The sequence below is a fragment of the Papaver somniferum genome, chromosome 4 (genome assembly GCF_003573695.1).
Source record: "Papaver somniferum cultivar HN1 chromosome 4, ASM357369v1, whole genome shotgun sequence".
Classification (NCBI taxonomy): Eukaryota; Viridiplantae; Streptophyta; class Magnoliopsida; order Ranunculales; family Papaveraceae; genus Papaver; species Papaver somniferum.
In genome coordinates this window covers 69,938,086-69,951,151 of record NC_039361.1, presented here as the reverse complement: position 1 = coordinate 69,951,151, position 13,066 = coordinate 69,938,086, and the positions used below count along the sequence as shown (strand labels likewise).

Genomic DNA, 13,066 nt, shown 5'->3' with positions numbered 1-13,066 from the left:
TTGGATCAGTGGGAGATTGATTGGGATTCAACTACAGTCCAGTCTGAAGTTAGTTTGGAGTAGGCTAGTGTCTGTAGCGGCTTAATACAGTGTGTGTTCAATCTGGACTAGGTCCCAGGGTTTTTATGCATTTGCAGTTTCCTCGTTAACAAAATTTCTGGTGTCTGTGTTATTTCAATTTTCGCATTATATTATTTTATCTTTATAATTGAAATAATACAGGTTGTGCGTTAGATCATCAATTAGAGTAATCCAACCTTGGTTGTTGATTGTCATTGATTGATCCTTGGATATTGGTATTTGGAACCATCCAAGTTATTCCTTGTGTTTGATTAAAGACTCATTGATTTCTATTAGTTTGAGTATATCAAAACAAGAGAGAGATATTAACTCCTCGATATACTTTAGTCTAGATTGAGTCTGACCGTCTAGTTGATTCTCTATCAAAGTATATTGGAGTAAGTCCATACAGATTGCTAAGCGAAATATTGGGTGGTGTTGTTAGAACCCTGCTTTTTCAATCACAATCGACGTTCTGGCAAAAAGTTTTTGAAATGTTCGCTGCTGAAACGATGAACATTCATAGGCGTGATTGTCACGGATTGGCGCATCGTTTTAGTGTAATTAGTTTTAATGTATCGGAGTTCATCTCTCAACTAATGGAAAATCACAAAAATAAGCTCAACGGTGAAGCCTAACATGAAGTGGAACCCAGAACTCTAGCGACGTGGCCAGCATCTCATTGCGGTCGTCCTTTCGACTTCCATGCTTGTTTCAACATTCTTAGGGTTCTCAACAAATACAATCCTTACATCGCCCTAGGAATTCCACCACCCGCCGAGAATTGACGCCTATGTAGTAGTTGTTTTAATCTAATGTTTTTCTTTTGTTCTCATGTATGATGTGGTTGTTCAATGCAGTATGTTTTTATTTATGAAATTGATGGTGCAATGTTTAATCGAGGAAAAATTTAAATTACTTGATATTGATGGTTTTAGATAATCGTAATAACACAAAATAAACACCAAATTAAATAACATAATACCATAGTGAATCGATTTGTCCTACAACTTAAATCTTCCCACTCCACAAAAAACACCTGGGACATTCCCAGAAATGCCTTCCATATGTGTCTTCTTTAGAAGAAGTTCGCAAATGCATAAAAGTCCTGCAGCCGGGATTTGAGCATGAACTGATTCCCTGTGGACAATGTTTGTATTCGTGATCTCCATATCCACAATGCTTGCAGTGCAATAACTCCTTCTTCAATTTGGCTTTAAGTTTGAAGTTTTTGCAGAGTGTTGCAATCTTCTTCTTCTTCTTTTTTAATCTTCATAGCATCATCTAGCAAATGTGGTTCCTCTGGACAATTGGTATCTTGACATTGGAAATACCTGAGCTTTTCCGGTTGTGATCCAATCACCATTCAGATGCGTGAACAACCTTCCCGCGGACACTTTGAATACATCCAAGGACATTGCATAAGACTGTGGTTATCCATGAAAAATAATGGATAAAGCTCTTTTGCGTCGACACATAATATTTTCTTCGCTTTGCCTTTAGAAAACATGGTGGATGATGAGAAATAAATCGGTTGGTTTGGTTTAGAATAAAATCTAGTGATGTATTTATAATAGAAAATAGGCGTTAGTAATTCAAACGGGCGCTCAAAGGAAAGTCGCGGGTGGTTTTACTACAAACGCCAACGGCTAAATTTCCAACGGTTCACTTTTCTTTCTCGACTTATAAATTTCATTCCTCCCATCTCCAAAATCACATCTTCTTCTTGTTCTTCTTCTTTTTTGCTAAATCTCTCCCCCTTTGCAGAAATGTCTGTTAGAAATCGTGGTCCCAAGTTTACTCAAGAAGAGGATATAACTCTATGCAAAACATATTTCTTTCATAGGGTAATCACTGGTGTTGTTATTTCTCATGACGGTTCTTTTTGGAAGAACGTTTTTCAATGTTCGTCTCACTTACGGGAAACCCAGGAAACCGAGATGCTCGTCGATTGCGTGCTCGTTTTCAATCTATTAAGCTTGTTGCCCAGCCATTTGTTGTCCTGGTAATGGAAATTGATCGAGAAAAGTTCAGCGGTGTAACTGAAGATGAAGTGATCCAGACAGCTCTTGATAATTGGGAGGAAGCTCACAGTAAACCTTTTTGTTACGAAGCGTGTTTCAGAATTCTAAAAGATGGTCCATCTCAAGCACATCGTTACTGCACTCGAATGTCGCTGCCGGAATTTACAATGGAAGAAGATTTTGCTCTTGTTCGATGTTGGTTACATCATATGGTGAGACCAATGAACAATGACAATTTCTGGGAAAGAGTATTGGGACATTTTGTAGCATCGCGGAACGAAGCCATAAGAAACAGTAAGAGCCAAGAATTAAGAATTGCATTCATCACTAATGAAGTCAAACATTATACAGAAGTACCGTGGATGGTTCATCGTAGCAAATCCTGGATTATCCAACGAAGAATTGGTGAGTATCTTACCTTTGTCCTCCTGGACTCAACTGCATCATAAAAATATCTGAATTTGTTATTTATCTATTTTACAGAAAACCATCGCTCAGACCAAGTTTACTGAAGAAAGCGGGAGAGAGTTTAAGTATTTTGAATGCTATGAACTTTACAGAGAGAATGTCGCTGGATTTGATGTAGTTTGATGTTTTTGTTATGGGTTATTAAAATGTAGTTTGATGTTATTTGCAAGTTTAAATTGTAATTAATTTCACTTAATCTGAAGTGGAAAGCTAATTTAAAATATAAACATTTTCATTCATTGATATTACTACCAGTTCTTTTACAAGATATAAACTTAGACAATAATAAAAACTTCAATAAAAATCAAGTACAAGTTTTGGCCTCCTGTTTATCTTCATTTGACGTATTTTCCATTCAACGCGCTCTTTGACAGTTTCACCTTTGTTTTTGAATTTTTTGTTGTTAACTTTCAAAACTGGAGCTCTTTTTTGCCTTTTAGCGGAACATTTTCTTGGAGCAACTTATAAAACTTGCACTTCCCTTTTACAATTTTCAATCTTTTTAAAACTCCCACATATCTTAGAAACAGCATCTTCAAGTTTTGCATCGCAAAAAAGTGTGATCGCCTTTTCAGCCATTTTAGAAGAGAAAATTCAAGTGAATTTTGGTGTGAGTGAATTGTTTGAAGATAGTGGTAATTTATAGAGGTAAAAAGTGAATTTCGAATTTTAAAAAACTACCCGTTGGCGTTTGTAGCAAAAACGCCAGCGTTTGTCTTTCCGACGCCAGCGATGGATCTACTGACGCCAGCGTTGTAACCTGGAACGCGCGTCTATTGGTCTAACGCCTAATGCTTTACCATAATGGAAAACTTAGTTTGACAATCCACCTGGCTGAACAAAAGAATGGGTTTGTTCATTCTCATAGGAATTGCTCTTATATTTTTGGGAAACTCCTTTTGAGATCACCATATATTTATACCGAGTTTGAGTTTTCTCATTCAAGTGTCTTTTGCAATTAAGCATGTCTCCCATGTTCCGTTCTTTCTTAGAAAACATGAAAGAAGCCCATGTTAAGAATTGCAGCGGTATTTGGTCAAAAGGGAAGACGAAAAGAACTCTGGTTGAAAATGTATCCTAATGTGAATTGTTATTTTGCCTATGATCATCAAGATGTAGAACAAGAGGAAATGATTTCTGCTAATTTATTCATGATTTTCTTAAAAAATTTGAGGAGGCAAAGATTCAACTTGCAAAGGCGTCGACACCAGTAATTTCTATTGCTTCTTTGGGTACTAATTGAGGCATGCATTTTTCTGTGAAATGGTAATATCCTCAACACCAGTAATTTATATTGCTTCTTTGGGTACTAATTGACACGTGCACTTTTCTGTGAAATGGTAATATCCTGAAGTACTTGCATACGATTATATTCTATTGCGCCTCATCTTTCAAACTTAGCTCATGAACAAAAGAAATGCAAGTCTAAAAAGTTGGAATGGAGGTAATGGAACATTAACAAACAAAGCAAATCTGATTTCAGCTACTGCAAAATTCATAAAATCTCTAAATAACAACACATCAAATATCTCCAATTCCGAGTACTGATGGATATATGGGAAAAGGGTGTTTAACATACTCTCAACATCTATTTTGTTCCAGCAAAAAAGAAAACAAACTGAGACCACAAAACCCTTCATAGTACGACTGTAATTTCGCTGTCCAATTAATTTGTTCAAGGAGCAGCAACTACAATACGTCCTGCAACTTGATCGAGATCCCTACGACCACTGGATGTAATAATCCTTCCTCTGCAACACAAGTTCATTAAGAATTTCAGCAACCATTACAGCAATACTGATACTAACTCTTACTACATCCAGATTCCTAATTGTATGTAAGTGCTAGTAGACCATACATAGGTCAGAACAAAGAACTATGCGAGAAAAGGGGACAAGCAACTCACCCCTTGGGGTCAAGGTCGACGATTTTCATGTCCTGCAGTTGTTGCAAAATATGGCGGGCAATTGAACCGCTGCTCTTGCAGAAATGTGGTGGTCGACTTCCGTTCCTCTTGCGCCCACCGTAGATTTTCTTGAAACAACCAACACCAAGTCCTTGCCTCAAGTAGATCTTCCTAGCCATGGAAGCTAAAACAAAGAAATCCAATTAAAAATCAACTTCAAAAAAATAGCAAAATGAATTACATTCAGAGACATTTGAATATTGCTTACCTGCTCTGATGTAGTACCAGTCAGCATCGTAAGGAGCAAGCTCCTTGAACTTTGCGGTCTTCACAATGTCTGTCCAGTGAGGAAGCTCCATCTATTCAAATGCAAAGGCACGGCATGAGAATCAGTATAAAAGAAAATGACCAAACTAATTCTAAGAATAAACATTCATCCATACTAAATTATATAAACCCTAATAGCAACCATAAGGAAGGGCCAATCAACCAAACATTTGTTTCCAAAATCCCTGATGCACAAGCATCTCACTTCATGACCATACCCTATACCAGAGTCAATTTGCATCTAATCACGGTGCGGCTTAAAACCCAACAAAGAAATCAAAGCAACATTATCATCATGTCATTTTAAACACTAAACTGACATATGCCCTTAAGTGGTCAAGCATATCTCGACATAGGTATACAAATAATATCTTCTCAGGAAGTAATCTCAAAAAATAAACTGAAGTCATAAGAACAAACCCTTTTTAGTTTAGAGTCTCAGATTCTGAATCTGTAAGGCTAAATATAAAATAAACATACAGATTTAACATATGATTTCAACTCAATAAACTAACAGTACAACGAATTGAACATGGACGACATCAAACCCAACACAAAAACATGAAATCACCAGAACAGACTAAACATGAGATTTGAATAACCCTAATAGACAAAAATCGAGAAGAAAAAAATGGGGAAGGTACCTTTCCAGATCGCTTGAGATGAGCTGAGTAATGCTTAACAAACTCATGAGGGGAAACATCCTTGACAGTTTTGGCGGTGGTCTCCATTGTAGCTCTGCTTAGTTAGGGTTTACAATGACGGACCTTCTTCAAAGAGTTTTGAGCTCTGCCTCGAAATCACTCTTTAAAGGATTAGGGTTTTTCCATTTAACAAAATATTATATATAGATAGCCTTCTTGTAAAAATTACGCTATTACCCTTCATGTGGAAATGCTTTTACCGATTCGCATTTAGGCTTGGCTTCGAAATCGTTTCTTTGATTATGGGCCTATTCGTATTGGACTTTTTCTTTTCAACTGGATAAGACACTGTGTGCCGGGGGACCAGAAACAAACGGACCATCATTTGGGGCATACAAAATTTTTTTGGGGCATATTGAATAAGAAAAAAATAGGATTGGAAATAGTGTTTCTAGGTATCCCTTATCCAACCTATTTTCATAAATGCTAAAATACCCCTGAATGATTAGTGTTTAATTAATGTTAATTTAATTGATTAGTGTTTAATTAATGTTAATTTAATTGATTAGTTGTTAATGATTGTAGTTGGGATTAGAGTTTAATTTAGGATAATAATTTTCTTTTTAAATAGATTGAGTGAGTAGAAAAAAGAAGAAGAAGAAGAAGAGGTGAAGGAAGTAGAAAAAAAAAACATTTTTCTTCTTTGAGATTTTCGTGATTGTTGATAGATGTGTGATCCAAATTCGAGTGAGGAAGGTGAATCTTCATCACGTAAACCTAAGAAAATACATATCAATTACGAGAGATCCGGAGATGGCTTATTTGTTGGATTATGAAAATGATTTTACCCAAACTCAATCTCAAACTCAACTTTTTTCTTAAGCTCAAGATGATGACTTTTTGGAGCCAAATCCCGAAGATGAGTACATGGATGAGGAATGCAATGCTAATAATACATAGGTATGGTTGTAGACGTTGTTTAATGTCCGTTTTGTAGCTTGAATTCACCAAAATTTTTGATTTTTGTATGTAATTCGGCGCAACATAGTTAGGTTCGACAGATAATTTGTATCATCCTCTTGTTCTACAGGCGAACATTCACCCGTGTCATTTCGCCTTTTACCTGCATGCAAGTTTTTGGTGCCACCACCTTGAGTATTGGGAGTTTTTGAATTAGAAGGAGTCACTTCCATTGTTCTCCTTTTAAGCTTCTCTTTGAATTTTCCCGGATGGGTGCTAAAACAAATGATACACCTTAATTAATTTTCCAAAATAAATAAATATGACTCTACTAAACAATATGATAAGTCACCTATAAATTGACAAGTTTATAGGAAGCTATTAGCCATACACAGAGTAAAGATCGACACATTCAATATTTGTCAAAATAAGCCGAACAGTGTAAGATGGATTATTCAAGTTCGGCCGATTATCACAAAAACTATTTATAAGATGAACATGTAGGTTAGGTTGATTCGATATTGTTTGAGGGTGAAAACGGTTTCTGCTGATTTTGGTAATTTCGTGTGTGTGGGTGAGAAACGAGCCTAAACCCTAAACAATGTATTGCAAGGGAGTACTTTGATTCGAGAGATCAATCTGTACAAATCTGGCCTAAACCAAGAAATGGTCGTTCCAGACTTGCTTCGGTCACAAAGTGAAGGAGAAGAGTTGGTCTTAGGGAGGGAAGCGAAGAGAGTGTTGAGACCAGAATAGTTGATTCTGGAAGAGTAGTTGTTTGACGATTTGTATCAGAAAGTGAAACGCTAGCAGATTGGAAAGCTAACAAGTGGTTTCTGAGTGTTGTATGCCACTGACCAAAACTTGTTTTTTGGTGGAAATAGGTGAGACCTATTTATGCAAGTCGCAATAAAATGTACCCTGGTCTCGTAAGAAGTGGAAACGGTTGAGTAAATGGAAGAAAGCAGTAACGGGTAACGCCTGGAATTGATGTTTCCATAATGAAGGAAATGTTTCACCATTATTTCCTGTATTTACTAACCGCCTCACTCTTATGACACTTTCTTGTAACGGGCGTAGTGTACGCCGCACGCTGTAAACCGCCAGACCAATAACCTGATGAGCATCCCCCAGTTTGTGACATGTTTTGATGTCTCGAGTGATTTTGTGGAAAACGTGTAGCATGTTGCTATTGTTTGGAAAGTTAAGGTTTAGAGGCTTGCCGGTTCGATGGTGACTTTCGACGGCCGAGATTTCGCATCTTGAGAGGAAGGTTAGCTGTTGATCGTGGTTACCTTCTGTTGGTAGACATTAGCGTGGCCACGGTGCTGGCATGGCTTGCGCATGCTCTTAGCGTGGCTAATTAGGGTTTGGTGCCGTGTCCAAAGAATTGGCATAGCTAAGTATGTGTCGTGGCCAAAGAGTTGGAAGCGTAGCCAAAGGTTGCCACAAGTCGTTTGGTGGCAAGTTTGTACGGCTAAGATCTGCATATCAGGAGGAAGGATAGTCGTTGATTGTTGCAACCTTCCGTTTGGCATCCAGCGACATGGAGGCATGGCCGGCATGGCTTTGGCGTGGACAAATTAGGGCTTTGGCATCGTGGCCAAGAGTTGGCACCAGAGCCAAGAGATTTCCACAAGTCGTTTGGCGGCAAGTTTGTACGGCTGAGATTTGCATCTCAAGAGGAAGGACAACCGTTGATTGTTGCAACCTTCCGTTTGGCAGCCAGCGGCATGAAGGCATGGCTGGCATGGCTTTGGCGTGGCCAAATTAAAGCTTTGGCATCGTGGCCAAATTAGGGTTTTGGCACCATAGACAAGAGATTTCCACAAGTCGTTTGGTGGCAAGTTTGTACAGCTGAGGTCTGCATCTCAGGAGGAAGGACAGCCGTTGATTGTTGCAACCTTTTTATTTTGGAAGCCAGTGGCATGGAGGCATGGCTGACATGGCTTTGGCGTGGACAAATTAGGGCTTTGGCACCGTGGCCAAATTAGGGTTTTGGCACCGTGGCCAAGAGTTGGCACCATAGCCAAGAGATTGGCACATGTTGTTTGGTGGCAAGTTCGTACGGCTGAGATCTGCATCTCAGGAGGAAGGATAGCCGTTGATTGTACAAACCCTTCGTTTGGCAGCCAGCGGCATGGAGGCATGGCCAGCATGGCTTTGGCATGGTTTAGGAGCGGCCAAGCTAGGATTTGGCATAGTTTTATGCGCGGCCAAAATTAGGGTTTTGGCACAGTTTAGGCGCAGCCAAAATTAGGGCTTTGCAATGGGCCAAAAGTTACCACGCGTTTGGTGGAGAACTTGGACGGCTGAGATTTGCATCTCAGAAGGAAGGGTGGTCGTTGATTGTTGCAACCCTTCGTTTGGCAGCCAGTAGCATGGCCGACATGGCTTTGGAATGGTTTAGGCGCGTCCAAAATTAGGGCTTGGCATTAGGACAAACGTTGCCACGCGTTTGGTGGCGAACTTGGACGGCTGAGATCTGCATCTCAGGAGGAAGGGTGGCCGTTGATTGTTGCAACCCTTTGTTTGGCAGCCAGCGGCATGGAGGCATGTCTGGCATGGCTTTGGCATGGTTTAGGCGTGACCAAGCCAATATTTTGGCATATTTTTAGGCGCGGCCAAAATTAGGGTTTTGGCATAGTTTAGGCGCGGCCAAAATTAGGGCTTGGCATTGGGCCAAAAGTTGCCACGTGTTTGGTGGCGAACTTGGACTGCTGAGATCTGCATCTCAGGAGGAAGGGTGGCCATTGATTGTTTCAACCCTTCGTTTGGCAGCCAGCGGCATGGCCGGCATGGCTTTGGCATGGTTTAGGCATGGCCAAGCTAGGATTTTGGCATAGTTTTAGGCGCAGCCAAAATTAGGGTTTTGGCATAGTTTAGGCGCGGCCAAAATTAGGGCTTGGTATTGGGCCAAAAGGTTCCACGCGTTTGGTGGCGAACTTGGACGGCTGAGATTTGCATCTCAGAAGGAAGGGTGGTCATTGATTGTTGCAACCCTTCGTTTGGAAGCCAGTGGCATGGAGGCATGGCCGGCATGGTTTAGGCGCGGCCAAGCTAGGATTTTGGCATAGTTTTAGGCGCGGCCAAAATTAGGGTTTGGCATAGTTTAGGCGCGGCCAAAATTAGGGCTTGGCATTGGGCCAAAAGGTTCCACGCGTTTGGTAGCAAACTTGGACGGCTGAGATTTACATCTCAGAAGGAAGGGTGGTCGTTGATTGTTGCAACCCTTCGTTTGGCAGCCAGCGACATGGAGGCATGGCTGGCATGGCTTTGGCATGGTTTAGGCGCGGCCAAGCTAGGATTTTGGCATAGTTTTAGGCGCGACCAAAATTAGGGTTTTGGCATAGTTTAGGCGCGGCCAAAATTAGGGCTTGGCATTGGGCCAAAAGTTGCCACGCATTTGGTGGCGAACTTGGACGGCTGAAATTTGCATCTCAGAAGGAAGGGTGGTCGTTGATTGTTGCAACCATTCGTTTGGCAGCCAGCGGCATAAAGGCATGGCCTGCATGGCTTTGGCATGGTCTAGGCGCCGCCAAGTTAGGATTTTGTCATATTTTTAAGCGCGGCCAAAATTAGGGTTTTGGCATAGTTTAGGCGCGGCCAAAATTAGGGCTTGGCATTGGGCCAAAAAATGCCACGCGTTTGGTGGCGAACTTGGACGGCTGAGATCTGCATCTCAGTAGGAAGGGTGGCTATTGATTTTTGCAACCCTTCGTTTGGCAACCAGCGGCATAGAGGCATGGCCGTCATGGCTTTGACATGGTTTAGGCGCGGCCAAGCTAGGATTTTGGCATAGTTTTAGGCGCGTCCAAAATTAGGGTTTTGGCATAGTTTAGACGCGGCCAAAATTAGGGCTTGGCATTGGGCCAAAAGTCGCCACGCGTTTGGTGGCGAACTTGGACGGCAGAGATTTGCATCTCAGAAGGAAGGGTGGTCGTTGATTGTTGCAACCCTTTGTTTGGCAGCCAGCGGCATGGCTTTGGCATGGCTTAGGCGCGGCCAAGCTAGGATTTTGGCATAGTTTTAGGCACAGCCAAAATTAGGGTTTTGTCATAGTTTAGGCGCGGCCAAAATTAGGGCTTGGCATTGGGCCAAAAGGTTCCACGCGTTTGGTGGCGAACTTGGACGGCTGAGATTTGCGTCTCAGAAGGAAGGGTGGTTGTTGATTGTTGCAACCCTTCGTTTGGCAGCCAGTGACATGGAGGCATGGCCGGCATGGCTTTGGCATGGTTTAGGCGCGGCCAAGCTAGGATTTTGCGTAGTTTTAGGCGCGGCCTAAATTAGGGTTTTGGCATAGTTTAGGTGCGACCAAAATTAGGGCTTGGCGTTGATCCAAAAGTTGCCACGCGTTTGGTGGCGAACTTGGACGGCTGAGATTTGCATCTCAGAAGGAAGGGTGGTCGTTGATTGTTACAACCCTTCGTATGGAAGCCATCGGCATGGAGGCATGGCCGGCATGGCTTTGGGATGGTTTAGGCGCGACCAAGCTATGATTTTGGCAAAGTTTTAGGCGCGGCAAAGTTAGGGTTTTGGCATAGTTTAGGCGCGGCCAAAATTAGGGCTTGGCATTGAGCCAAAATGTTCCAGGTGTTTGGTGGCGAACTTGGACGGCTGAGATTTTCATCTCAGAAGGAAGGGTGGCCATTGATTGTTGCAACCCTTCGTTTGGCAGCCAGCGACATGGAGGCATGGCCGGCATGGCTTTGGCATGGTTTAGGCGCGACCAATCTAGGATTTTTGCATAGTTTTAGGCGCGGCCAAAATTAGGGTTTTGACATAGTTTAGGTGCGGCCAAAATTAGGGCTTGGTGTTGGGCCAAAAGTTGCCACGCGTTTGGTGGAGAACTTGGACGACTGAGATTTGCATCTCAGAAGGAAGGGTGGTCGTTGATTGTTGCAACCCTTTGTTTGGTACCCGGCGGCATGGAGGCATGGCCGGCATGGTTTAGGCGCGGCCAAGCTAGGATTTTGGTATTGTTAGGGTTTCGGCATAGTTTAGGCGCGGCCAAAATTAGGGTTTGGCATTGGGCCAAAAGGTTCCACGCGTTTGGTGGCGAACTTGGACGGCTGAGATTTGCATCTCAGAAGGAAGGGTGGTCGTTGATTGTTGCAACCCTTCGTTTGGCAGCCAGCGGCATGGAGGCATGGCCGGAATGGCTTTGGTGTGGAGGTGTGGGTGGCATGGTTGGTATGCCTTTGGCGAGGAGATATGGCTGGCATGGCATGCCATTGGCACAGTGGAGCGACTGCCATGGTTGGCATGCCTTTGGCGCCGAGATGTGGCTGGCATGGCATGCCATTGGCACGGTGGTGCAGTGGCATGGTTGGCATGCCTTTGGCGCGGAGATGTGGCTTGCATGGCATGCCATTGACACGGTGGTGCGGCTGGCATGGTTGGCATGCCTTTGGCGCGGAGATGTGGCTGGCATGGCATGCCATTGGTACGGTGGTGCGGCTGGCATGGTTGGCATGCCTTTGGCGCGGATATGTGGCTGGAATGGCATGCCATTGGCACGGTGGTGCGGCTGTCATGGTGGGCATGCCTTTGGCGCGGAGATGTGGCTGGCATGGCATGCCATTGGCACGGTGGTGCGACTGACATGGTCGGCATGCCTTTGGCGCGGAGATGTGGTTGGCATGGCATGTCATTGGCACGGTGGTGCGGCTGGCATGGCATGCCATTGGAATGGTGTTGCGGATGGCATGGTTGGCATGCCTTTGGCGCGGAGGTATGGATGGTATGGCATGCCATTGGCACTATGGTGCGTCTGGCATGGTTGGTATGCCTTTGGCGCAGAGGTGTGGCTGGCATGGCATGCCATTGGCTCTATGATGCGGCTGGCATGGTTGGTATGCCTTTGGCGCGGAGATGTGGATGGCATGGCATGCCATTGGCACAGTGGTGCGGCTGGCATGGTTGGGATGCCTTTGGCGCGGAGATGTGGCTGGCATGGCATGCCATTGGCACAGTGATGCGGCTGACATGGTTGGCATGCCTTTGGCGCGGAAATGTGGCTGGCATCGCATGCCATTGGCACAGTGGTGCGACTGTCATGGTTGGCATGCCTTTGGCGCGGAGATGTGGTTGGCATGGTATGCCATTGGCACGGTGGTGCGGCTGGCATGGTTGGCATGCCTTTGGCGCGGAGATATGGCTATTAGGGTTTAGCGTGTCGAAACCCTAATTTAAACTATGTGGCACGCGTGATTGGCACGTTTGGCTAGCATGCGCGGCTGGCATGTGTAGAGATGATGCCAGTCAGTACCGAGGGCTCTGCCGTGGAGCATGGCATTTACATAAAAAAAAGGTACCCCGGTAATTTTATGCAGACATGTTGAATGGTTTAATAAATATGCTAGTGGAGACATTATTACTCAAGTGTGACGTCACTGTTTGACTAAGGTTTTACGATTTTAACCCTAAACTAAAAACCACCATCAACAGATATTCAAAACACAACATGTTTTTCAGCCGAACTGTTCTTCGTCTGTAGAAAAAAAATAAGTTCGGCTGATGAATGTCAACCGAACACTACTCTGTAACTACCAAAATCGCAAGGAATCATCGATTACATGTCATGAAATCAATGAAATACGAAAAAAAACAAGTAATGGGTTTGTGGGAAATACCTTTCTATGTGCATTTTTATGGAATCGGGGTCTACGTATCGC

The 13,066-nt window shown here is 43.2% G+C and overlaps 1 protein-coding gene across 1 annotated transcript; it reads right to left on the bottom strand.

Moving 5' to 3' along the window:
* Positions 1-4,000: 4,000 nt before the first annotated feature.
* On the bottom strand, positions 4,001-5,594 carry LOC113275832 (40S ribosomal protein S19-3-like). The gene is made up of 4 exons (XM_026525397.1): positions 5,430-5,594; positions 4,727-4,817; positions 4,459-4,642; positions 4,001-4,303 (listed from the first exon to the last, which is right to left on the bottom strand). The coding sequence occupies exons 1-4, from the start codon at positions 5,514-5,516 to the stop codon at positions 4,228-4,230; spliced, it is 438 nt and encodes a 145-aa protein (XP_026381182.1). The 5' UTR covers positions 5,517-5,594; the 3' UTR covers positions 4,001-4,227.
* Positions 5,595-13,066: the final 7,472 nt, after the last annotated feature.